We start from the raw sequence: 27488 nt of genomic DNA, 5'->3' as shown, positions 1-27488 counted from the left end.
GTTTGAATAAGGCTTTGCAGATATTTGGGGTTTTTTTGTTCAGTAAACAGCATTTTGCTGATGTTAAGGTGATGTCTTATTAACTGTGAACTATTCAATAACTGAGTGTTTCTAATTTATATTCTAAGTACCAGTAACAGAACAGATGTATTTGGCCCCCTAAACTTGTCCTCATCTGTCTTTTCCTATGTTGAGGTTACAAGCTGCTCTATATAATTGCCTAGTAAAGTGCTATCAGCATATACACACCCGTGCACTGCAAAGCCATTCTCCAAGTCCCCAAATCAAATACACACTGACAAATCAGTTTACCATGCAACTCTGTAAGTACCATGAATGGACTTATTTAGTATTACTAGGACAGCACAAAAACAGCTCTGTATTAGAAATAAACCTACTTTGAAATATTACTGTCTTCCAGATTCAAGGCAGAATTTAAGAAATGCTGTTATATAGATGCATCCGTATCCAAAATTTTACATTAGTGTGAAATAGAGGGAGAATTAAAGAACTGAAAGAAAAAAAAAAAGTGGTCTGAAAGATATAATTACCCTGTCACTTTGTTCTGCATCACAAAGAGGCAAAATTGGTAACTCGAGAAATTTTTGTTTATCTACACATAAGAAATACAAGAGTATTGTTTCTGATAGAGGCTTTCACCTACAATGATGGAAAAGCTATATTTTGGGATGAGATTTTAAGCCCCGGGATATATAGATAGTTATGGATAGTAGGACTAGGTTGACAGGAACTGTAGAATAACTTAGGCTTGAGTTCATACTAGTACTGTGCAATTGCAGACTAGCTCTGGATCACATGTGCTGGTCTCAAAAGCCAGAAACACTTTTCCCTTCAAACGGCTTGAGCACCTGTGCATTTTGTGAAATACTGGCATAAGACGATTTGCTGTGCACTGACACTTTTTCTGTATGAGCAGTTAAGTTTCAGTAACTGGACTTCTGCATTAGATTCCAAATATGGAAATGACTGGTATTACAGGGCAGGTTTGGTAAAGTAAGCTCTAGATCAACCAGGAGCATTCATTAGTTAGAGTTGAGAATGGACAGTAAAAAATGAGATCTGTAGTGAGTATTTCAAGATTTGATGGAAAGTGGGCAAAATATATGTCTGTTCTGTATCTAGAGAAGGGGAGAAGCTGACCAGTGTCAGGGGTTCTGTTGTTTCCTACTCTCAAGCATCTCACTCATTTCTGAAGGTGTCTTTCCCTGTTCCAGGGAAAACCAAATCAAACAGTTCTATCCACAAACTACAAAGACTGAACTACCCCTTTTCCTTGCTTTTCCTGTTGTTCTTTGTGATTGTATCCGCACACAGCTCACCACTTTCTGCCTATACTGAAGGACTTTAATATCACCTGCTCAAAATGCACGGCCACTATTCTCACTTCCACAAACTCATGAATTATGATTACAGATTAACAGACAGTGCCTGTCCTCACACTCGCAGAGGAAACTCTCTGCCTTTGGAGAAAGAATGGGTGTGGTGGGGTGTGGTGAGCAGTCTGTAGCCGTTTTGGTAGTAAAGCAAGGAATAATTTTAATGCAGTTCTCACTGAAGGATTTCAGAAGTCTGCTGTATGCTCACTCTTGTGTGGTACAGGTGTTCTCAGACTGCTCTTATATTGCAGCAACATCCCAGAGATACATACATACATACACACACACACATGGGCTGTCCCACAGGCAGCACAACTGAGTTTAGTCAGCACTCAAAGCACTACATGCTGACTGCATTTAAATGCTTCTAAAAAGTGCCTCTTGAAGTTAAAAGGAAGCACACACTCCTAATACTTTGCTGCAGCTTCTGGTTCTGTTAATCGTCCCCCAGTTTCATCTACCTTATCATCACTAAAGTTGCTGTTTCTCACTGTGCAGTGCTGTGACATTTTGGGATTTTATGGCCACAGCTTTTGTCATCTAATCAGTTAGTTTGAGTACTGGTGCACAATTTAACAAAAAACAAGATGTGATTGTCCCTTGAGCTTCCACTGAACCGTGTGGAGAAGTTGACTCAGTTTAGTGGAGCAGGGTAGGACCACAACAGGTGAAGCCTAGAAACAGTTGATTTCCAAAGTTTCAATGAAACACTGCACAAATTAGTAAAGTGATATCTTCAAGCAGAACAAGTTCAGAGCCTGAAACCTGTTCAGTTTCTGGATTAGCACATGCTGAGCCAATTAAAAGGCTTCTGCACATAATGGATTTATCATGTAAACTCATCCTTGGTTTAATAAATTTAATTACATTTTTTTCAGAGAAGGTTGGAATCTCCCGTTTTCCTTTACTGTTGTGTCTGGTCATTAAAGATTCCAAAATCAGTCCCTTTCCTGACATATCTGAGGCCACTATGCTCTGGCGTGAAGGGGATGGCCCCTTCTGTCACCATGTGTCTTATACCTTACACCTACTGTAGTTCGCTGAAGATTCAGGTACAATAGAAGATACTATCTAAATACCAAATGCAATAAGCACTACATTAAACAACACTAGACAAGGGAGGGAATTATAATTCTATAACTAACTATATTCTATTCTAATCTATAGTAGTGTTTCTGACTCTTACAGAGAACTCTGTAGAGCACTACTTTAAGACAAGTCTACCGTTTCCCCTCCTCCCCCCACCCCCCCTTCCCCCCTTTAGGGATACTATTTTCCTTTCTTTTTTATTTTGTGAGGAAAAGAATATTACAGTACTAACCACACAGTGGTGCTAGATGGCATTTGGATGATTTATTTAGCAGAATATAAGAAAAGCTGTTTCACTTTTTCTTTATGTAATTAGCACAAAAGTAGTAGTAATCAGACTTACATAGGATCAAAGCACAAAAATAAAGGAAAAACCAAAGCAGAATATTTACGATCTGAAACTTGTCCATCTGTTGCTGTTCTCACCCATTTAGCATCCCTGAAGCAGAGAATGGCCTTCTGCATCCATAACACACTTAGGGTGCTAAAAGGAACAGTTTAGCCTATGCAATTTTTTTCTCATCAAATGTATTTTCCACCAAAAATAAAGGTAGTCCAAGAAGGTTTAATTTTCATCAATTTTTATATAGAAATCTCTCAATTTTTTTCTGCATAACAGCAGACCAAAAAAGAGTCTATGCAGTGGTGGACAGCTGCTGGCTGCAAGAAATTTTCCAGGGAGAACAAAAGCAAATTTTATAAATGGTTTTGAATTTGCTCAGCACTGAATTACTGTAACACTTACAGCACCAGAATATGCTATAATAGAGAAGAAAGTGCAAACCTGTTTATATATATATATATTGATATACCACCTTTTTTTTAGTAGCTTTCACTATTTATTATTTATAATTGAATTTAATTGAATTTAATGTGAATGTGTCAATCTTATTCATTCACCCACTTTCATTTTAAAAAATACTTCAATACATACTAAATATTTGCATAATCCCACAAGGTCAAATCAATGTTTTGAACATCTTTCAATGTAAAATTGCTTCTCTGAAGGCAAATGAATAATGCTGTTATAGGCTTGTACTGTACAAGTAGTATGCATTTTAATAGGTATCTATAGAATTGTGTCAAGCACTTCTGTAATCTGAAATCTGCAACCCATGAAAACACATTTATATTACTATAAGTGTAAGGATATAAAAAGACAACTGAGTGAACAATATCTTTAAGAATCTATATTGTTCTTTTTTTTTTTAACCTGGAATCTAGCAAAGAACCTAAGTGGATGGATTTTTGGATGATTCCAAAATGGTGTAAAATACCTGAATTATTTAAAATCTTGTGAAAGGGATCTTTTTCCTGAGAAAAGTTTTGCAAAAAACAAAGTATAGGGTCAGTTTAAAGGCATACTTTGCTGAAGGCCCTGAGTGTTTGCTTTATCTTCTTTCCACACTCCACTCTTTCCACTCCACTTCCACATTGTTCTATGTTTGCATAGAACAAAGCTGACATTTCCTGATCTTCACATTCTCTCACTGTCCCTCTCACTGTGATGAAGATTAGGAAGGGATTGGGATTACAGTTTTTTCCCAATATTCAGTGATGGAGATCTACAATTTATATTAGGCAACATTGTTCTGATGTTGTCAAAGCTCCCTAGTTCAGTTTATGCCCTATCTTTTGTGCTGGAAAGACTAAACACAATAGCCAACTCTAAAGTAGCTGGATATAGAAGTGGTCATGTCAATTTTATTTTTTCTTTCACCGCTCTAATTTTCTTTTTGCATGCCCTAATGACATCTTTAAACATTTCCTGAGTTGCCTGCCCCCTTTTCCAGATTATATACCCTCTTTTTTCTCCTTAGTTTCTTCAAAAGCTCCCTGCCCAGACAGGTCAATTGTTTTTTTCCTACTAGCTCATCTTTTGACACAAAAGGATAGCCTGCTCCTGCATCTTCAAGATTTCTTTCTTGAAGCATGATTTATTTCTTTCTTGAAGTCTATTCTTCTCAGACCCCTTTGTTTTTAAGGGCTGTTTCCCAAGGTACTCTCTGATCACCATCTTGATTAGGCTGGTTTGCCTTCCAGGAGCCCAGTGTAGGTGTTTTGTTGATGCCTGTCCTTGTTTCACCAAATATTGAAAACTATTATTTTATGATCACTGTACCCCAGACGGCCTCTGACCACTGCATCTCCCACAGACCCTTCTCTGTCTGTAAGCAGAAGGGCTAGAGGAGCTCTACACCTGGCTGGTGATCTTGAAACATCCTCCAGCTGCTTATAGAATAATATATCCACCTCTTCATCCTGGCTGGGTGGCCTATAATAGACTCCCACCAGGATGTCTGCCTTGTTGGCCTTCCCCCTGATCCTTACTCATAAGCACGAAACCTCATCACCATCAACCTCAAATTCTTTTGTGTCAAGAGATTCCCCAATGCACAGAGCCACCCCACCTCCTCTCCATCCTCACCCATCCCGTCAAAAATACACTTGACCACAAGTATGGAAAATTCTATTTCTGTGTGTCTAAAAGCAAGAAGTGCAGAGGAAGCTGCTCTTTATGATCAAATATTAATTTTAATGGTTTTTAATTTCTTACTGGCAGTGCATATGGAGGGGTATGCAGCTACACAGTCTGACATCTCCAGATGGACCCATTTATGAGTCATCTGCATGGAGAGAAAAAGGTGACCAGAAGGGTTTTAAAAATGAAACAAAGTCTACAAATTCCCATTAGGAGGAAACAGAACACTCAAACCTTTAGTCAGAAAAGAAGGGGGGTGTGAAGAGGTCAAAGAGGTCAATTTGTCTTATTGACAAATTACTTCCTGTGAGTATGGTGGCTTCCATTTTATGTCATAAAAACTAGCAAAAATGTCAGTGGCTTGACATAACCTATCCTTTAATGCACCAATGGATAATTTACTATTTCCCAGGTCAGAAGGTTGAAGCCAGCACTTCCATTATTAGAATGGATATAATGCAAATATAGATCTACGGTCAGATTCAAGGGAAGTTAAGCACCTACATTCTAAATTTGCTTAGAATTAAAGCTTCATTTTTCCTAAAGCTTATCTTAACATACATGTCCAGAATGCTTTCCTTCCCAGACCCTTGTGAAGTGTCCAGCTAATTGTTTTTTTACAAACTTTACACCTACTAGCCTGAGCTGCCTATAAAACATATAGCCTTCCAAATTCCATTTTGCCTTCCAAAATGTCCTGTGGTTCAGATTTCTTTCTAGCGAACAAGTTGATTGTTGGTGCATATGTAAATGCCTGGGCCCAGAAAATAATAACTGCTTAAAATGTGATGTTAAAATAACTGGTTAAAATGTGCCCAAAATCTCTGTTTTGGATTTCTCCTATTGAGTGCTTTAATCACTAAAGTCTAAATTAAATGCACCATTTCCATCTTTGAAATTCATAAATTGAGTAATCTTGAGTTTATTCTACTGCACTAAAGCAACATCAATGACTGAGATGTAGTGTATTTCCCTGCATGAGTATCTAATAACCAGCTACTTGGTACTCTATTACGAGACTGGAAATAGGACATGGCTATTTGCAACCATTTGGGACTCTTCCTGCCCTGAATAAAAACTGTGTCCACCATAGTACTTTATAATTATTCATTATTAAAATAGCAAACACAAAGTCAAAATTTTCAAAATAAAATGCTTATAAGTGAAAATGTACTACATTTTATCTAACATAAAATATAACTCATTCATTCCATGCTCTGATCTAAAATGTTTTTTGCATGGTTTTAGGTAGAAAACTTCCCATAAAAGAAAAATTGTACTTTCTAGAAATTAGAATTACTTCTTCACCATGACATTATTTATGAAATGTCATACCTGATTGTATGCTAAATTATCAACTCAAATGCAATGGCTTTTAAAATGAAGATCGCAACTGTGGATTCAAATAGGGATATAAGCTACTTACGTAGCACTATTACTGTGAGCTACTTATGACATAAAATTGCAAAACGTTTCATTTCTTTACCTATTTTACGATCTGAGTCATAGGCAAAGCCACCCGTCGGTGCGACATACCTTTTTCAGTTTAATGACTCCTTCCTGGGTGTACTCATCTGTCGTGATGTCAAACAAGTTTCCTCCATCTCCTGGAACTATGTTGTACTCAATTTCTGCATTTTTCCCAAAATCAGGGTCCACAGCTCTGATCCGTCCAATAGCAGAACCAACATGAGAGGTCTCAGGTACTTTTAAATGGAAGATACCTGTGACAAAGTGGTAGACAGTCATTCTTGGGATTTCTCAGTAATTAACACAGGTATTTCTGATTAAAATCATGAAGCCTGTGCAAAATAAAAAGACTTAAATAATCTAATTAAAATTAGGAGATGAAAACAACAAAGGTTGTGAAAAATACAGTCCAGTTTATCTATTGACTTCCCCTCGATTCTAGATTTTGTCCATTTTGTCAGTAAAGGCCTTAGCATCTATATCTCTTGAGATATCTATCTATATTTCTATCTTTAATTTTTCACATATGACTGACTCTTTCTAGAATTAAATTGTACTTACAGATAGTACATAGTTTATAAGTTCTTTCCTCCTTCTGTTTGTTTTTTGGGTTTTTGGGGGTTTTGTTTGTTTTTTTTTGTTTGTTGTTGTTGTTTGGTTTGGTTTTGTTTGTTTTTGTAGAAAATATATTTATAACTTTCACATTGCTTGAAAGGAAGAATTCACTGGGAAAAGTTTCCACCCATTTATTTAAAATTCAGTATTATAAATAGATGTACAGCTCCATTTGAAAGAGATATTGTTCATACATGAGCCACCAGAGGGTGCTCTTATTAAAATTTCAGAGCTAAACAATTTTTAACTTTGAACACCTTTACTTTCAGGTTATTTACTACAAATTTTAATTTAAAAAAATAAAAACAAACAACCAAAATAATTTGAACCATTTTAAAATAAGCATTGCAACTGACATATGAAGAGAAAATAGTTTCATTCAGGGGAACTGCTGTGTTGGAAAATGCTGGACGTAATAGTTAATAAAGCTAAATGAAAAAGTCCAACGTACTCTGAGGCAGCCCTGATTTTAGCAAGAGCATTAGCAGCAGGGCTTGTAACATGGTGCCCTGACTTATTTCACTACTCCTGAAGCACCTGTATTCCCTGTTCAGCTGCACTTCTTGCTGGAGTTGTTCCTTGGCTCAGCTGCCGGTGAACACCTCCATGACCAGTATTTACAGTGGGCAGGCAGAGCTCGCCTTTCTTGGCGTAGCAGTCTCTGCTGTCAAAACTGCCAGCAGCTTTTGGAATTGGTTTTGAGCCCAAGATGTTTGATTCACTTCATCCTGTCCCTCAACAAAATTAGCCCCATCATTTTATTTCCCTTGGTCCATTTTGTTTTCCCAGGTCAATGTTCCACAGCTCTCACAGAGCAGTCCCTTCAGAAAACATCGGCAAGGTCTGTTTGATTCTTCTACGTGTGACATGTAGGGGGAAATTTGTACCTCTTTCTTAACAGCATAGCAGGTACAGGCAACTGTGACTCCTGGGAGGGACATTAGGGGGATGTCTCAGAGATTTCCACCTGGCAGTGGTCCAGCCACACATCACAGAATGAGGCTCTGAGAAGCTGTATATTATGGAACAGCAGGATAGGTGACTTTCACATTCAACAACTGAATTAAACAGCAGATGCTGCTCCCTGTTGTTATCTCCTTACAATGCATGCTGTGTCAGCTTTTTCACCTTTACAATCTTTTCAGGTGACGAAGAAATGATATTAGCACTGCTGGATTAAGAAAAAGCTCAGTCTCTTTTGAGCTATTCATTTTGCTATGGTACCTGTATTATTGTCTGATTGCCATGGAAAAAATGTCCTTTGTTTGCTTTCTCCCTCTGCCCGTCAGTATGCAATGTATACCAGAAGGCAGAATTTGCCTTTTTTGTTAGAGAAAAATCCCCATAAGTAAAGTCATCTTGTGCCAGCATTCACTTCTGGACATCACAGTGTGCAGGTTTGTATTACCCACTGACTGAGCTACTAAACACTGAGAAATTATCATTTCCCTACTTTTCTTTCCAAGGGAACATACTAAAGGAAGCTGTACTTCTTAGTGCTCTTCTAACAGCAGGAAAGGATTATTATAACACGAAATGGTGTCATGACAAGATAGTCTCGGATATTTCTTAGCTGTATTTCAGTGATTTTGAGTATAGAAGAAATTTTTAACATGGTATTCATGATACAGCCACAAATCCTCCTATTGTTTAATGTCAGCTGCTAACATGTGTATTACTGGGTCTTTGCTGCGCAAGTTAAACAAAAAAGAGACCAAAAAAGCCTTTACCTACACTTGGATCTTATACTAAGCTTCCACAACATAGTCCTAGGCCTGATGTTCAGCATTTTTACAGGTATTTATATCAGATAACAGAAGTCATTGCTGAAGCAATTCCTGTTTATATCTACAGTTTTAGTGAAACTTAAATATAATATGATCACAGATTTTTCCATGTTAAACAAATTGATCTATTTTTATAGATCTGAAGATCACTCAGATTCATTAAAATCAAAATTTCCGTATAAAATACTGTACCTGGCTGAAAAGCATATGGGACTTGGACGAAGTCAAAGAAAGATTAAGTTACTAATTTTTCATTGTTCAGGCTTTTATCAGTTATTTTCAGTGACTTGGAATTTCAGAATTTCCAGAAATTCAACAGCAATAAAAATGGGATCATCCAGACTAATTTGAAACTCTGAAGCAATTTTCAACCCTGCAAGAGTCAGATTTCTGAAGATGTAGTATGTAATTACAGTTCCATTGTCCTCCTGTAACGTTATCTTCACAGCATATGGAATCTGTTCTACTGTGACAGCTTGTTTTCAGAATAAAATAAATGAAAGCAAATAATGTATATTGCTGCCAGCTTGCAGAAAAACTTAAAGAGAATATAATATATAGCATGAAACCACCCTCATTCCTTTCTTCCCCTCCCTCAAGTAATAGAATCCTAGAATCATAGAATATGTTTAGCTGAAAGGGCCCCATCAGGAGCACTGGCTGCAACTCCTGACCCTGCACAGGACACCCTGAGAACCACACCATATGCCTGAGAGTGCTGTCCAAACACTTCTTGAACTCAGACAGGCTCAGTCTTTGTAGGAAGGACATTTGAAATGATCAATATAAACTATACATCAAATGACATAGAAAAAGAGTTTTGTAGATTTTATTTTTTTTGTTTCCAGCAGACATTACTTCTTGCTGTGGACTTGCTGTGACAGTTTAGCATTATTCATTTTTTATTGTCCAGTTTGCCTGTATACACTAGCACCTCCATTTGCTATAGAGGTATATTGAAACAGGCCTGAGTAATAGCCTTTTACTGCCAAAGCTCCTGAAAACCTTGTTCTCTTCAGCTTCCAGAAATGATGGAACAAGAACCTCAGACAAACTTATGCAGCAGCTGGTTACACTGCACAAATAATTCTGTCAAATGTTGTTGATGTGACTTCTCTGACAACAGAAGTCTTTCTTCTACTTGCATAAATCTCTTCTAAATGTGTTTTCTAAGTTTGCTCCTGTCTTTTGGGATGTCCCAGAGGAGAAAGCCATCACTTTCCTCAAAGTGCAGTACAAAACTGGACTCTGCAACTAGCTCCCCCCTTTGCTGATTTTAGTCACATATATTGCATGCAAGTCGGGTTATTTTAATGTGTAGGAAAGCTGGTAGCAATAAATATTTCTTGGTCAGGTCTTTTTGTTCCACGTTGAGCAGCATCAGTGAGGATGATAAAAATAAATGAATGATGAGGCTGTTGAAGCTTTTAAGCTGAAATAACTGACAGGGCTAATAACTTGGCCCCAAAATCATTCAGGAAAATGAGGGAGATGTGAGCTAACAATTCATACGCGCTGCCTCTGAGTTTCTAAAACAAAGATGATTCCAAAGTGCGCAGTAGGAAAAAAATCAGAGCTGAGTAAGTGACAGGTAATCAGTCATATTGACTGAAATACAGCACACATTTACAGTTCCTCTGACATGATTAGATTAGTTTTAGTTTGTAAGGCTCGAAAGCTGTTCTGGGGTTTGATTTTTACTTACAAAGAGGTTAGGTGCTTTTTTGTTTATTTTCTACTTATAAAGAGGTTTTGTTTTTATTTCTCCATACTTGAAGATTACACCATCATTTACTAAAAACTTTTCAGGTCTGATAGGAATAGCACCATCATTACTTCTTATCAGTAAAACAACCATTAAGAAATAACCCAGGTTAGCATAAAAGGACTTAAGCTAAATGCATAATGGCCTTCAATCAAACAGCTGTAAATGTTATTCAAACATTTTTTTCTAAACTGTCACCATACTTGTACTGTGCAAGATTCTCCTCTCCTGAATTTTCTTTGTCTATAATTTTTCAGGATTTCTGGCAGTTACCAAAGTAATGCATTGCAGTGGATCATGATAGCATGATTCTTAAAGGCAAAAACACTGAAATAGAAGAATTGATCTCTCTTTCTTCTTAATTTTTAATGTTTTCTCAGAAAAAAAAGAGCAAAACCCAACCAACAAAACAAAACAAACAAACAAAAAAAAAAACCCAAACAACAAAACCGAAACCCAAGAGACAGGGTATTGTAATATTCTTGTTAAATTAAGTTACCAAGGCATTTTAATTTTTATCCAGACCCAGGTTGCAAAGACATTGATTTATGTCTATTTAGGGAGAATCATAAGACAACAGTTCATATTTTCTCACTGGTGTTTTAAATAGGGTGTAATAGCCAAAGGAAAGTATAATGTAAATACATAAGCATATACTCAATATATTAAACCTGCTGCATCAGCTACAGCTAACCAGCCTAATAAATAGCAGCATCTGATGCATATTCTCCTAAAACTGGGAAAATGTGATTCAGCACAGCGGTGAGATGCATTCATGACTTTCCTGGATGTGGCTTTGTGCCCTGCAGAGGGGCTGGGACATTATGTGTGGAAAAAAAGCCAGGCTTTGTCACCATGTGCCTGATGCAGGTCATGCATGATCTGGGATGGGCTTGTAAAACTTCAGTTATGGAGAGGCTCCTTCCAGTCTTTAACCCACTGCTCTGAGTGAGGGTTTATGGCCTCATTATATATAACATAAGTACGCTGTAAAATTTCTGGTTCTCTTCTGTGGATTCCAAAGTCCACACTTAGAAAAATGCATTTCCCAGTGTGGCAGAGATTGTGAATGTCCAAGGATCACCAGCACCTTAAGGGAAAATGAGCAGAAACAAAAAGAAAAAAAACAAAAACATTTTGAGTTTGATCCTACCCTAGTTAACGATAATCCACATGCTGGAGCTTCCCCAGAGCGGGCAGTTCCTGAGCCAGAACTCTATCACCCCCTGAGGTGAGCTAGCAGACTGTGTTTTTGAAGCCATTCTCCTTCCACCTCCCTAAAGGGAAAATTATGTTCATTATACTGGTATAATTTTTGTATACTGAAATATTCAGTATAATAATTTGCTGGGGTTTTTTTTTCCTACTGAAAAAGTGTTGTTGTCATATAGCTTTCTAAAAATAAACCTCCCCATTGCATGTCAGAGAATATTTCCACAGACATTAATATCCCTCTTTTTGAAGCAAAGGTTCAGGAAATGGGAAATGCCCGTTCACTTTTATTATCTCAAGACAGTCAATCCCACATCTTTTCCTCCAAAGTGTGCTGGTTGTTGCATAGACAATATTTGTTGCAACAAGAGAGTATACTCTTTTTAAACGCATAATGTAGAAATAATTATAGAAGCAGTTGTTTAGAACTATACACACTCCGATGTGTGTCCTAATACTGAGGCACAGATAATACTTAATCTTCTTTGAAGATCTTAAATCATCTTTGTGTGTAGCATAGTTTTACTAAGAGGGAAAGAAAATGCTCAGTTCTAGAAATTCCTCAAATTTATAAAGAATAGTTTCTGCTAGACAATATGGAGTTTCCATACTCTGATCGTCTGAGGAGAACTAATCAAATTCCTGAGTAATTGCTTTAATCCTGATGTTATTGTTGTATACAAAAAAATCCCAGCTTTATCACTTCTTTTTATGAAAAATCTGATTTTGCCAATGTATTGATGTGTTAGACAGTGTAGCTTTCTGTAACTCTGAGGGCTTATGTGGAAAACCAGTTCCACATGATCAGTTTCATTATGTATCATAACCAATGAAGATTTTTTTCTGCTAATATTCAGTCTACTACTTAGAAATTAATACCAAATAAAATTGGGGGGTATAGTACAAAAGCTTGAATCAATTTTTTTGTATGTAAATTACACAGTGGTTATAAAGAATTATCAATGTGTAGCATAACTAATAGATAGAAAAAGGTTTTCAGGAGAAGATGCCTTTCCTTTTTCAGAATCCCACGTAGCATGTAACTTATCAGGTAGGTTGGTTGGTAATATTCTGGTGATGACACTGTTACCATGAAGGAAATCAATATACATATTCCCCCTATAAAATTTAAATTGAAAGGCACATGAGAAACATTAACAAGATAAAAAGTACATTTTCAAGGATGGGGCACAGAGTTTGTAATGCTCTGCTTAACATCCCTGCTTCTTTAATATCTTGCTGGAGCCTTTTCATAATTTCTTTATCACTCTGGCACAAGATATAATAGCACAACGTTTACTACAATTCATTCACTCTTAAGAATATGGTCAAACCATTTACTTTAGGATCTAAGCCAGGTTCTCTAAATCATCTGTATTGGAAGAATAATTTTTCTGACCATCAACTAAGGAATTAGGTTCTTAAGTCCTCCAAATCACACCTGTATCCCTAAAATCACCTAAACAATGCATGCTTAACATCTGTATTACTCAAAAAACTCCTTGTGAAGACTTGATTTTTATATAGTCATTGGATACATTTCATGCAATTTTTTCCCCCTACTCTCCATATCATTTTTTTCCCCATGGAGGCACAGGCTGAGGTGGCCAAAAATTATTACTTTTAAAGATGAAATTGTGAAATCATCAAGGACAAGTTCATAATAGTTTACTATACTTTGTTTCAAGTTCTGGTTTACTTTATGCAGTTTTCTTAAATGCTTGTGATTCAGTGTGTGGTATAGATATGAAAATAGTGATACAATAGGATAGAAATTGCATGTTTTGCATTTGTATTCTCTAATACTTTTTAGCAAGTATGATCAACTTATTACAAGTGATGTTTACATTTTACAGTTTAAGTGTTTAAAGTAAGCACTCTCTATAAATACTGCTCATTTTGCAATGAAATGCAAAAGTAGTGAGTGCTTAATTACAGGTCCTTCTCTTGTGAGCACTAGGCAATCACATTTACAAATTCAATGAATTCTCCATAGAAGCCACCAAGAATAAAATAATTGTCATGAATTCAAGAAAAAAAAACTTAAAAATATATACTATTCCTAATATCTTCTATTTATTTTTAAACCTTTCTCTACGCAAATATACTAAAAAAGTATTTTGAACTCACAGAAGACAGTCACAAACTGCTTGGTAACTTCAACTCAGTTCCTCCTGATATCACTAGAAACACGTGGATTGCTGCAAGCCCTTGGGCATCCCATTTAATGTTTTTACAAGGAGTGGAGCATTGGTGAAAATCTGAATACAACTGCAGTGCTGAGATATTTTTGAAAATCATGAGCCTAAACGATTGTGATAATAATTAGATAATTACGTATGATCTGTTTCACTCTATATTGCCCTGTAGTCTAAATTTTCAGAAGGTAAGCTCACAATGGTTAGAAACAGAAAGGATATGTTGATTTCTTACTTGGATGGAAGACCTCAGGGAAAAAGGCAGATGCTACCAGAACTGATAGTGACACAGCAAGTGACACTGTTGTCAGTGAGTCACTTTGGAACCAATTCTGAAAGCATTGCATGGCAACCCCATGCTGTTAAATCTGTAGCCTTAGCTACTTTTCAATATCAGAGTAGGCGGAGATGCATGTGGCTTTCAAGACATACCAAGGTTACTGAGAGTAATTTCATGCATCCAATCTAAATACTCTCTGTGTTTTGAATGAATAATTTCTTTGTCGCTCCCCATAGAAAACACATTGTAGTGGAATGAATGACATGATTCCTGCCAAAGGTTGTTGAATTTCTATTAACTGTATTCATTTGCACCTTCTCTACATAAGGTACCAGATGTAAAATACCATTATTAATGATAGTATTCTACTATGATGATAATTATAGTGTTTAAAAACAATTTACCTAATCTTTCCATTAATGATCAATTACGACTTAGAGATGATGATAAGAGGGGATGAATTAACAACGGAATGCTATGACAAATAGACAATAGTGTGCTTCTAACCACTATTGTGCTCATTTGTGTTTCTCAAACTACTGTTTACAGTGCAATCAGAGCATTGCATTTTAGCCAGTGAGAAATTACCTTTGTTTTTCATTGGCTATGGAGTAGTATAAAAAAATAGCTATATTTGGGCTTATGCTCTGCTTTGCAGCTAAGGGTTCAGTCTCTCAGTTTAGATCTTTGAGCAGTTTTTTTGTTTCATTCAATATGTACTCCAAACAGTCCTCAGATAACCTTTGCTACTTATGCATTCCTGAGAGTTAAAAAACAATATAAGTGCAGCAGTCAAAGAATTTGTTAAACATGTAGTCTGTGGTAATTGAATATCTCCCTCTCCAGTTTATTTCTCAGTATTCTTCCAATTAGTATGCTTTGGTTAGGAATTTAGCTATTCAGTCTGAATAAAATGATTCACCCTTCAAGATGCTTTATGGTTAAGAACATGCAACAATGACAGCTGCAAAAAAAGAGATGTTTCCAGAGCATTTTTACTAAGGTTACATTCACCTTGGGGGAAAAATCAGTTGTTACTTAAAGTACGTGAAGAATTCTGATATGGAAAGGAATAAGAAAAAAATTAAGAGAAAGTCGGCATAAGTATAAATAGAAATTTTTATATAGGTTAAAATTTAACTCCTTTATGTTGGACACACATAAATAATGATAGAAAACTACTTAATTGTGGGGTGCTGTGACCCAAAGAGGGCTGCATGGCCTGGATTGCAAAGCATTGGTTCAAACAAGCTACAAATGTACAAAGAAATTTCATGTACCAGCTGTACTCTCTGGCCCAGAAGCCAGCCAATATAAATGCCCTAATTCCATATTATTAAATTATTTTACCCACACCAAAATAGGTCAATTTCATGGAAAGTGACTGCAGAAAATAGTTCCTGATCTTTATTAATTTCTTCAAGTGCCCTGAATTTCTCAGAGAAAGCTTTACTTGGTTTTGGTCAAAAATGTGCCCTGGACTGTTCTGAGATTAACAGTGCAGACAACAGAAATCTTCAGATCCTCTTATGTCCTTCTTTTGCTTTGAAAAGCAAAATGTAATAAGACATTGTATATCTTTTAGTCTATGTAAAAATGTCCATAATTTCACTGATTAAATGATGGTGCAGGGAAAATAAAAATACAAAGGCTTTTTTATGACTACCTGTCAAATGTGTAACTCAAGTGAGTGAAATAGAAACAGCAGACAAGCGTCACTGAGCTGTGTCACAGGGTAGTGGCCTAAACAAGTAGGATGAAGAGGTGAAGAGTTTATCTGGGATGGTGATGACTCATGATTTCAGTATAGCAAATATGGAGAAACTGAGAGCTGGAAACGACTTACCAAAGCATAAAGTCTTTTTGCATTGGGAAAGAAATAAAATTACTTGTGGAGTTGAAGGAGGAGATGGCTACAATCTAGTTATATGATGAAAATGATATCAAGGATAAGTGTGTGTCTCTCACAGAAGAGTGGAGACAAGAGTGCTTGTTGAAAATAAGGAAGGATATACAGAATGAGGAAGAAAGAGAGGCCAAAGGAGGATGAGACAGGTGAGAAAGAAATGCAAATAGTACAGAGGTGTGAGACTTGGAAAGAACCAGGAGAAAAGAGGAGATACCTTTGGTTCTCCTCTGATTCCTGTTCAGATACTGGTCAGCTGGTACTTATCATTGTACTGATTTGACTGCAGTTTTACTGATGGTAGAGCAGTAGTGGGTCAAAGGTATTACAATCCAAAATGAGTGCTGCTTTCATGATTGGCTTGCAGTTGCATGAGCCCATTTCTGGAGCCTTTGCGCTCCTATCTTCCATCACTGTTTGAAATGGTTGGTTAAAGTATATGTTTAACTCAAAAATAAAGCTTTAAGTTAATCAAAACTCACAGGTAAATGAAAATCAGACTTGCGTAAGACTTTTTGGCATTAAACAATATATGCTTGGTTAACAAGACCAAGCTGGTACTTTTATTTCCTTTTTTGTCTTACGGCATAGACATTAGAAAATTAAAGATGGAGGAAATCAGGATTTGACCTTCCCTCCTTTTCTTTTTCAAAGCAAGTTCTGGCTAAGTCTCACAACTAATCTCTGCCTGAAAGCTAGTCTGCAATCTGTCCACCTGTGCAGGTATCTCCCAAATGCTATAACATAAGAAATTATTTGCTGGAACTGAATTAGGGCATCTTGTCTGCCAGGCAAATTCTTTAATCAATGAAAGATGGACTGATTTTCATTCTGAGACCCAACAAAGATGCAAGTGCTGTACATAAAACACAACTTTTACCAGAAATACCGAGAGGAGACATACTTCTATATCTAAATTACAGGGAGTAGAACAGCTTCCCAGAAAGTCATGCAGACTTGTTAAAATGCTTAATTAGGCAGATCTGAACCTTAATCCTGAGTAAGTTTTCTAGCTATAGAAAAGCAAGTAAGCCTTCTGGTTCTAAAGTGTCCAAGTAAGGAGGGAATAAATCTTCCTTTCTTATTTTTAAATAAATTCTCTGCTTTAATGATTTAAATTTTTTAGATTAGTGAACAGAATAATTTATTATTCACACAATCTTTTCCTGTAGATTTCTGGTGCACTACTGGGTGGGATTTGTATTGCATTCTTCTGAAATCTTCAAAATTAGATACCATTGTCTCTCATAATATTGGCTCTCATAACCCACTCACCCAAAGCAATGGATTAAAATATAAAATATTTTTCTTTCTGTGTCTTGTGGACCAGAAGACCTCTTGCTTGCACTCTGCTTCTGAACCAATTTTTCAATATAATCTGAGCTACACTTGTTCAAAGAAACTTGAATGGAATCAGCCACATTTAGTCTACTGAGTTAAAAACTGACCAGCTTCAACATAGTAAAACTTAGAATAATTAATGCACGTGGAATTTCTGTGATGTACTCAGCTTGCAATAATATATAAATGGGCAACTGTGATAAGAATTTTCAATCTACAGAGTGTGCATGCATAACTATATGTAGGCAAGCTATTCTTGGTTCAGCACTTAGTTGTTCTTTCTTTTTAAGTATTTCTACAGACTGTAGTACTTAACAGTACACCCATTAAAATAAGCTGCAAACCAGTAAATAATCACAGAAAATAGATGCAATCTAAAGGATAATAATATGTAAAGCCTATTCCTAACATATAATATGTCTATAAAATAGATCATCTAGTTAATAGTTCATTTAAGTGCCATGCTAAGGTTATATAACTAAGTGAATAAAGGGCTAGTCTGTGTTTGCATAAATCTTCTTCACTTACACTGAAATTCCTGAAATTGCATAAATGAAAGGTGTTTTTCTGTTTGTTTCTGAATTTTCTATTTCATGATTTTTTCTCTCTGATTATTGTTTCCTCTGATGTCTCCAAAAAAATAATTTAATATATTCCATGGAATGCACTGTATTGGACACTGGGGAAATCCAAATCCAATTACCTGCAAATTCCTACAGTATGGACTGATGTGCAAGGTCGTAAGAATGATCCTTGAACCTTGCTTTATTTAAGGTGTCACTACCAGAAAGATGAATAGTTGTGTATCTGCTTCCAAACATGTTAGCATTTCTGGAAATTTGCCATGCTCTTTTATGTAAACCGCCTTGATGGATTTCACTGAGATGCTTTTGGAAAGACCAATGACAGCAAAAAAAAAAAATGGTCCTTGTGATGTTTAGGCCTTGTTCTACAGCTGTCTGAATATTTTAAATGTGGTTGCAAAGCAGCCCTGAGATAATGGTTTCTGACCATCAGAGATGCATTTTTTTTAAGGTAAGACATGCGGAAGTAGACAAAATTCAAGTACCAGGTTCAAACCTTAATTAATTTCTCTTCTATTAGAAAAGGTTTTTAATTATGGTCTCATAAAATTGACTTGTGTTAGCTGGAAATTATGTAATAAAATGTATGTTTATCCAAATAGTTCTTTTGGGTTCAAAAAACAAATTCAGGAGGTGTCACCTTAAAAAATACACACCTTAATAAGAAACCAAAGTTATTGCTGACTTCACAAGACACTTGAAATAGTCTTTTATTTGCTAATATCAGAATAAAAATGGTATAAATTTTAAAATTCAATTCCATGTCTTCTGTGTTAGGGCCTTATTCTCTAAAAGCATATTTATGTAATATTAAAATGAAATGACATACTATCCCTTTGACTAAAATGATTCACATGTGCTTTTATTTCTCTAAATTGCTTTCACACTCACTCTGTCAGCAGTGAACAAATGAAAGAGACTGGGAAACTAAAGCATAATAAACTTACAAAATATGAATCCACCACTTCATTTAATTGGTTTGATTTCATAATGCATAATTTATCCCAACTAATTATATACTTTTTGTCATTTAAATGTTGAAGTAAATATAACCCATCCATTCGTTCTTTAAGCTTATTTCAACAATTGGAAACAAACCACTGCTGTCCTGGCAGCTTGCTCAGACTGGTCCACTGCTTGATGAGTTAAGGGTTAGCCCATTAGCTTTCAGGAATGGTGTGCTGAAATACCTTTTTACTTAGCCAGCTATCATGTACATAAGTAGCTGGGAGAGAAAGGCCATCAGTCCCCTTCTGGACCAGAATGCATGCCTACATGTACACAGCTTTTGCCCACTCCTCTCTGCTCAAAGGTACTGTTGTGTTATACCAAATTTTTATTCAATTGCTTGAACATTGTTGTTATAATAGGAAAAGTACTTGCCTTTTCAGTCTTAGCCTTGATTAGTTTTCCTCTTGTTTTGGTAAAAATAAAACTTTTTTATGAGATATTTATTTTAATATTTACAAAAAAAGATTTAACAGTGAAACATGCACAGCAATGCAGAAAGCTGCTGTGCTAATGAAGAGCCAGGGAAGACAGAAAACACTTCTGGAAATAAATTTTTACAAAACAAAAAAATATTCAGATTAATTTTTCCTACTAGTTTCAAAGAAAATATCCATTTACTGAAGTGTCAGTTTTCTGAAATGTGGGCCAATAGATACTTGCAGGTCAGACAACTCCAACAGAAATATGTGTTTTGAGGTTTCCTCTCTGTTACACTCCTCATTACTAGGAGACATGCAAGGTGGGAGTTCCCCACTGAATACGTTCAAAAGCACAGGTTCTAAATAAAAAATTCCATGTTCAGCAGGATAGTCAGTGATTTTTCATCACTGGATGCTGATAAACCATCCAAACCTGCCTGTCTCCTTAAAGGACCCTCAATGAGATGAAGGTGTTTCATGATACCTGTTTTGCAAGTTTGTAATGTATTATTTATCAATGTAGCTCCTTCCAAATATTAATAATATATGTTCTCCTACTTCTGCTGTGGAAACCTCTTTTTTTTTTTTTTTTTTTTTTTTTTGCTTCTGCTTTACTAAGTTCAGAAAATAAATTTAAACTTTATCCTGTGAAATTTAATATTGTCTTATTTGATTAGGTGATCTATAGCGTAGCTTCTTTGGCATAAGTCCTTTGCAAAACTGTGGTCCTGATTATGTGACATAAAAGCCTTAACCCTGCAGCAGTTTGTGTTAAAGGATCTTTAGTCCTTTTTTTTTCAGTCTATACTTCCTGGCTTTGTTAGTCAACGATGAGCAATGGGATACTGGAGGTCTCAATCCCAGCAACACCTAGGGGTCCTGACCTCTTGCCTGAATTTGGCCCCTACACAGACCAGATTTTAAATACTTATTTTTTTTACGCAAACTAAAATTCTGCACAAGTATCAATTTAGCTATGGTGGTTAAGCAAATGGCAAACTCCATTTTCTGGCAGGTAATTACTATGATTCATTGCAATGCTTTCAAGGAAAAAAAAAATACGGTTGTTATATTCAAAATATAATTCATACTCCACTTTTTCTCACACAGTTATTTTGTTTAGCTGTAATTGGCCTTGTGTCTCTGTGAATTTCAGGCACGCTACACATCATCTCACAGACTGCTTAGCCAAACAGAGCTGGCTAAGTAAATCCCCACTGACTGAGACTGTCGCCTGTAACACATGCAAAAAAGATGAAAGGCTTGACCAATACACTGGAGTCCCCACACTGACATTTTAGCTTGTAAGCCATGTTAAGTGTTTGTTATTTTCAATATCAACACAAATCTCCAATCTTATTCTCTTCTGTTTTGTTGAGAGTCACTACTGCAATTTGTCTTTTGTGACATTTGATATAATAGAAAGAAAAGGATTTCAACCTTACTAGCATGCAAAGTACAGGACAAGCTTGGTCTCTTATGTGTGATTTTTTTTTTTTCTACTTCATAGCAACAGTTGGGCCAAGATGTCATAACTGCAATTCATGCATTAAATGAGACCTGGAGGCTATGTTCTTCAAAGACAATGATATATTCATTTATTTCTCTGTGTCATGAAAACCATCTGATATTACGTGAAATGTGTGCATTTTTGCACCACCACAGTAGATGAAATCATGCAATAAGATATAAAATACCAAGGCCCCTAACAAAAAAGGAAGTAAAATATACAGTTGAAAACCAGAATGGGAGTGAGTACTGGGCACATGAAGCTTGCCAATGTACTGAGTTTTCAGTCTCCAGACAGCTACATTATTTCCTGTTGTACCCATGGTACCCTTCCAACAGCAAATGTTCCAGCTGAAAGAAAGGAGCAGACTGTAATTGTGGGCAGCTTAACAAGCACTGAGAATGAAGACAGTAGGAATGATGGTACAAAGAGACCCTCTGGGAGGATTTTCTAATTGATCAGGTTTGGAGTATTCCACAAGTACTTTGGTAGTGTGTCATGAAACTAAAAGAGATATCATGTGAGGTCTAACAAAATAAAGAAGTCTTAGGATTGAAATTTAGGCTGGCAAATGAAACCTGAAGATAAGGACATTGATAGTTTGAACTAGTGTCACCATGTACAATCAGGACAAAAAGATTGAAAGACAATGCTTTAAATGCCTGGCTGAGAAAAAGTGATGAGGAGAAGTGAGTCACAATATTGGAATGTTGGAGCACTTTTTAAAGAATAGTAAAAATTGCAAAATTCATTTTGGACATGAGGAAAATAGACTTATGAAAGTTTAAAAGCTTTTTTATGATCATTGTGATACCTAGTGAAAGGTTCAGGAGAATTTTCAGGTGTTGGAAAGCACAAAATTAGAAAAAAATTGCAAAGATATGCAGTTCAAACAAAGGGTGCAGTGATGAGAATTCTGCATTCTTCACTGGAGGATGCTACAGAAGGATTTGATAGTCCAGTCAGAAATGCAGAAGTGGTAGTTCATGCAGGATCAAACTAAGGACAAGTAAAGAGGAGAAAGAAAGCCATAATATAAAGCCAAGGGTTAATACAGGGACTAGTATAGGTAACTTTAATGCCTAATGCTAAAAAAGAATATCAGCATTATACCTGTGTTCAATATCTGTGGGAAAGAAGAAAATCACTCAGGCAGCATGGTATCAAGGAGCAAAATACACAGGGAAGTCACAGAAGACTTTATCAGTGGAGGAATAATGATGGTTGTGAAAGGCATCTTTGTAAATAAGATTTAAAAAAGAGGACAGTATTAACATTAGCTATTCTGGAAAAGTTCCCTAGTTATTTTACATTTTGCAACAACTATAATTAGTTTAAATGGAATATTTGTGCAGGAGCAATAAAAACTAGAATTAGAAGGTGGCTGTATTTAGTGAAATAAATAAGAGGAAAGTAGAAATAAATAAAACTTAGGCACATTACTATAGAAATTCTGAATGGGACAGCTGAGACTGTTAAATCACTATGGGTGGTATGGATTCTATCGAGGGATATAATTTAGAAGACCCACAGCAAATGCACATGTCCATCAAAAGGCAAATCTGTAAGGGCAAACAACATAGCTAATGAAAGCAAGAGCACATATTTCAAAAAACAAAGTTGTGTCTCAGAGAGGACAATAGAAAGAATCATAAAACCTGCTTTAGCTATAAAACCACAATAAAGAAGACAAAAAATGAGTTTGAATAAATCTCTGCAAACAAGGTAATAATAATTGTCCTTTAAGACATCTGGAGGCAAAAGCCTGAGGGGAACTGTGTAAAGCCAGCCCAAAACTGAGATACAGAAGTGCTCAGAGAAGATAAGATCACAAATGTAAAACTTACTCTCTTTTTTGTTTCTTTATTGTTCGTATAGAAAAACTGGAGGGTTTTTTTTCTGTCCTAGAACTTTATAGGGGACTCAGGAGAAGGTTAAATTAGCTATAGAAGCAGTTGTGGAACAAACAGACACAACAGTAACAAATCATTTGGATTAGCTGTTACATGCCCAAGAGCCTGAAGAATGAAATAAGGGAACTATTATGATGTGCAATATTTTGCTTTAAACCACTGTGGGACAAGAAGGCTTGGAGGTATAATATAACAATGATTTTTTTTCCCCCAAAAGTTCTCCAGGGAGTCCAGGGGAGCTAAGGATGAATATGACTGACATGTACAGGCAAAACAGTAGGAGCAGATTCGCTCAACTCAGAGAGAATTTCCCATACTGAAAAAAGAGAAGACAACACAGCTTCTCTAAATAAAGTTGATATTTTGCAGTTCTTTCTGAATTCTTTGAAGGGACTAACATGCAGGCAATTATGTGAAGATGGATTGAAAACAAGTGAGGGGAAGAAGTTGTATGATATATGATTAGTCTGTGTACCTCTGACAGAGGATGTGGACACTGAAATTTAACATAAGTTTCAAAGCAGAGGGGCAACTTACTGCAAGAAAAATAATTTGAGGGTTTTTAAGTACAAAGACACCATTAGAATTAAATATAATTAGCAAGTAAGGAAGTTTTATGAAGTATTACTTGACCTGTTTTATGGATACCGTCTAGACATGAGTGTAAGAGACAGAAGGTAGGACCAAATGCCTGCAAAAACACGATGCATTTTCAGACTGAGTTAAAGAAGAATTTTTATATGAGAGAAAATTTCACAGTTGCAGATGTGGTTTTGTACCTATAGAGCATTCATAATACATATAGTGGGATTTCAATTTGTAAGCAAGGAAGAGATGCAAAGAAAAAAGCAGCTGTGATCTCACTGCAGATTTGTGCAATATATGCTAATTTGCCTTACTAATGAATTTTAGCAGCTAATTATTTTGGCATAGTTATCAAAATGTATGATTGATTAGTTTGTGCATTTTGAAGGTATCAAATACACAGAACTTCAGTGAATTTATGGAGACAAGTAAGTGACAATCCTCCTAATCATACACAGACTATAAAACCCTTTAAATTAGCATACTTCTGAAAGGCTTCATTTAAACTAACTGACGTGAAACATAATAAATTATCAGTGAATGATCACTGTTTTGAGGCTGTAGGTGTTTTAATGGACAGATATAATCTTCTGGGCCAAGACATATAAAAATCTGTTCCTCAATATCATAACAGTGATGCTTAGCATGAGCTAGCTCTGCCTTTGGTACCTGAAAATCTCAGGTTTAAACCTTTTGTAATTTGAAGGGGTTCGTGCAGTTTCCCTCGACAAAATTGTATTTCCCAAATAATTTTTACAGTGTATATGAAATTAATTCTTAGGCTCAGGCTGGTTTTGTGGAATGATGGTATATATCCTCTTAAATATTCAACTCATACTTTCAAATTGAGCTTTATATTTTTAAAAAAAACAACAAAAACAAGCAAACAAAAAAATGTTATCTCATTTTTTTCATCATATAATGTTCTTTTTCCAGGATCTCAGTTTCTTATCCACAAGACTTTTCCAAATATATATTTTTAGTCATGCTTATTTGAAAAACAGTGCTTGGAATACTACATACTCTTAGGAAATCTGGGTGGGTTGTCGTTGACATCCGTGAGAGTTATGTTTACAGTAGTAGTACCAGCTAGTCCTCCCAGCTGTCCTCCCATGTCCTTGGCTTGGATTAGAACTTGGTATTGTTCTTTCACTTCTCTGTCCATATTTGGTAAAGCTGTTCTTATGACACCTATGAGAAGAAATGGGAAAGAAAAGGAGGAAATAAACAAAGGGCTGTGATTGTCTACTCTTACAAATTAATACTGGATCTCTTGAACCAGGAATAGAATTCTTCTGAACGGGTTGATGAGAAGTCACACAAAAACATGCAAATCACTCAGGCTTTTCAAAAGTGTTTGTCAGCTATTCAACCATTTTGTCTTTTTGTCTTTTCAATCAGTACATGAATGAATGAAAGAGAATTATGCATTTTCACTAGGGGCGTGAATGATATGAACATAGGTTTGGCACATCAGGGATGAGGAATACTGTCTTGTACAGAGTAAGGCAATGTAGCAAGAGGTGGCATTGCATTGTAGAGCCTACATCTTCAGTTGTTTTCAACCATTCACTTGACAATTAATTCAAGTTACTGTAGGCCAAGACAGTGTTCCTCTGAACAAAAGGATGTCTTTATTTGAAGACTTTCCTTTCCTACAGAAAGTTTTCTTGATATAGCACAAACATGAAGTGAAAATTTGAGGAACCTCCTTTAAAAATAAGTAATTTAAATATCACAGTAAGACATAACTTTTAGTCTTTAGTGATTTTGGATAGTTGCTATCTAAGCAGATATGCCATAATCTCCCTTCTGAAATGGTAAGAATACCTAGAATAAAGGGAAGACTTGGAGAGAGAAAGAGGAGGAGAGAAAAGGAGAGGTACGAATGAGCACACAAATTAGCTGATGAGGCTGCATAAAGCTGAAAGGTTTGGGGTACTAAAAGCTTTTATTGAAATCAAATATGTAGGAGAAAATACATGTCTTTGTCAAAATTTTGAAAATGTGAATAGCATTGCAAAATGCTATTTATTCAATAACAGTTATCAGAAAATATCTAGGTGCACATTGGTAACATGCACAACTGAAAAATAAACCAACTGCTTATTTTCTAGTATTAAACAGTTTGATGTTAAAAGCAGGGATTTTACCTGGTGTTAAAATGGGTCTGGAAACTTTAAGGACCACTCTAATCTTTACAGCAGCTAACCACTGCTGTCTTAATAAGCCAGAATAGGAATTTAACAAGCCAGTCAAAAATCTGCAGGACCTCCCTGCCCCCAAGTGAGTCAGCAGCTCCTCCCAATTTAGTGTCTTCAGCAAACTTACATAGTGTTCCTTGTAGTCCTGTGTCCAAGTCATTTATGAAGATGTTGGAGAACATTGTGTTGATAATGGATCCCTGTAGTCACCAGTCTGATGTCACACCCTTTTCACTACAACCCTTTGTGCCTGGCCCATGAGCCGGTTGCTCACCCATCACATGATGTGGTGTTTACCCAACTGTGTACTGGACATTTTGTCCACAAGGATCCTGTGAGGGATGGCATCAAAAGCTTTGCTGAAGTTCAAAAAGATTACAGAAAAAGATGACAGAAATAAAAAAACAAAACGGAGCATGGGCACGCAGTGGATTGCGAAGAGAAAATGCAGTTTATCTGGTTGATATAGGTGTTCTGGGTACAACTAAGTGGCTTTCTCAGAAATGTTCCAGGGTTTTTTCAGGAAAGTAAGAATGGGCTATCACTCCAGTAGTAGAGTTCCAAATCACCCACTGTTTCTTCCTGTCTGGATGTGTAAGGTCATTCTGTATGTTTTTCTGGGAAAAAACAAACACTTTGTCTTCAGAAAATTAAAAAAAACCAAAACAATGAAAATAATTTTTCTGCCTAGCAATTCATGGTCAATTTTCCTTTTTCTGCCTACTCTATTTCAAAGGCTTATTCAAAATAATGAGAAATATTATTTCTCACAAAATCGGTTCATATGGACAGGATAAATGTGAATTTGAGTTACCTTACCATCAAAAAGAAGAATAAAGTAGAGGTAAGAAACCGTGGGAAGGAAAGGGCTACAAATGTTGGTATTTCAACTTCAGCATCACAAAGAATATCAAAATTTAAATAAAAGTGTTATTTAAATGTAGAGGCCTTATGTGCATGTAATGGTATTCTGAGTTTTTGTGAATCCTTTTATCTTAAGATTTTATGATATTGTTCAACTGCAGAACCGAATAGCTTTGATTTTCCTTTTTGTCTTTTCAGATGTCATTAATATCAAATGTGTGGAAAAATTCGGTCTTCATGAGATCGTTGAAAACTGAAAGTATGAGACTTGGGCCAGAAGATTTTCTTTCCAAAGTTATTGACCTGTAATTCAGCAGGAGATCACTCACTTTTGTGGAAAATACAGGTTCCAAGAAAAACCTCCTGCATAAATATTAACATCAATACTCCTGCTGATATCAATTTGGATTTCAATAGCATAACTGAAGTAAAAAGATGGACTAGAATACCAAGTCTAAGAAAAGCTGGTGATATCTAGCCATAAATAAGAACATTGACCTCACAAACATATCAGAAAATTGAGTGGGAAGGACACTTTAATGGTGGAAATGGATTTTTTATAAGAAAAGAATATACAGAATAGAGAGCTTATCTGTTTTAAGAGAAGTTCTCTTGTTAAAAATCCCCTCACATTAAAATCAGAAGAGCAATCTTATAGCATTTAAAAATACCCCCACATACAAGATTTGAGGCTTTAGATTGTGCCATTCAGTTGCTCTCCAGAAGGTACTGTATTGCATTTAACTGCCCTGAAATAGCAATAAAAGTTAACTTTCCACTTCCACATGGTTTGCTTATCTCCAGCAAAAAGATGGAAAAAGATTAGGAGGTCTATAAAGACAAGGAGTGAAAGGGG

The 27488-nt window shown here is 36.0% G+C and overlaps 1 protein-coding gene across 2 annotated transcripts in view; it reads right to left on the bottom strand.

Annotated features, from left to right (window-relative positions):
- Window positions 1-27488, bottom strand: part of CDH12 (cadherin 12) — a 150739-nt gene that overhangs the window by 41816 nt on the left and 81435 nt on the right. For both annotated transcript variants that reach the window (XM_062499222.1, XM_062499309.1), the window contains 2 exons: window positions 24588-24755; window positions 6505-6692 (listed from right to left, as the gene is read on the bottom strand). In XM_062499222.1, the coding sequence (XP_062355206.1) occupies window positions 6505-6692; window positions 24588-24755 (356 nt within the window). The remainder of the gene's footprint in view (window positions 1-6504; window positions 6693-24587; window positions 24756-27488) is intronic.

The sequence above is a fragment of the Cinclus cinclus genome, chromosome 1 (assembly GCF_963662255.1).
Source record: "Cinclus cinclus chromosome 1, bCinCin1.1, whole genome shotgun sequence".
Taxonomy (NCBI): domain Eukaryota; kingdom Metazoa; phylum Chordata; class Aves; order Passeriformes; family Cinclidae; genus Cinclus; species Cinclus cinclus.
Note: the sequence above shows the minus strand (reverse complement) of the source record. Positions and strands in the feature narration are given on the sequence as shown.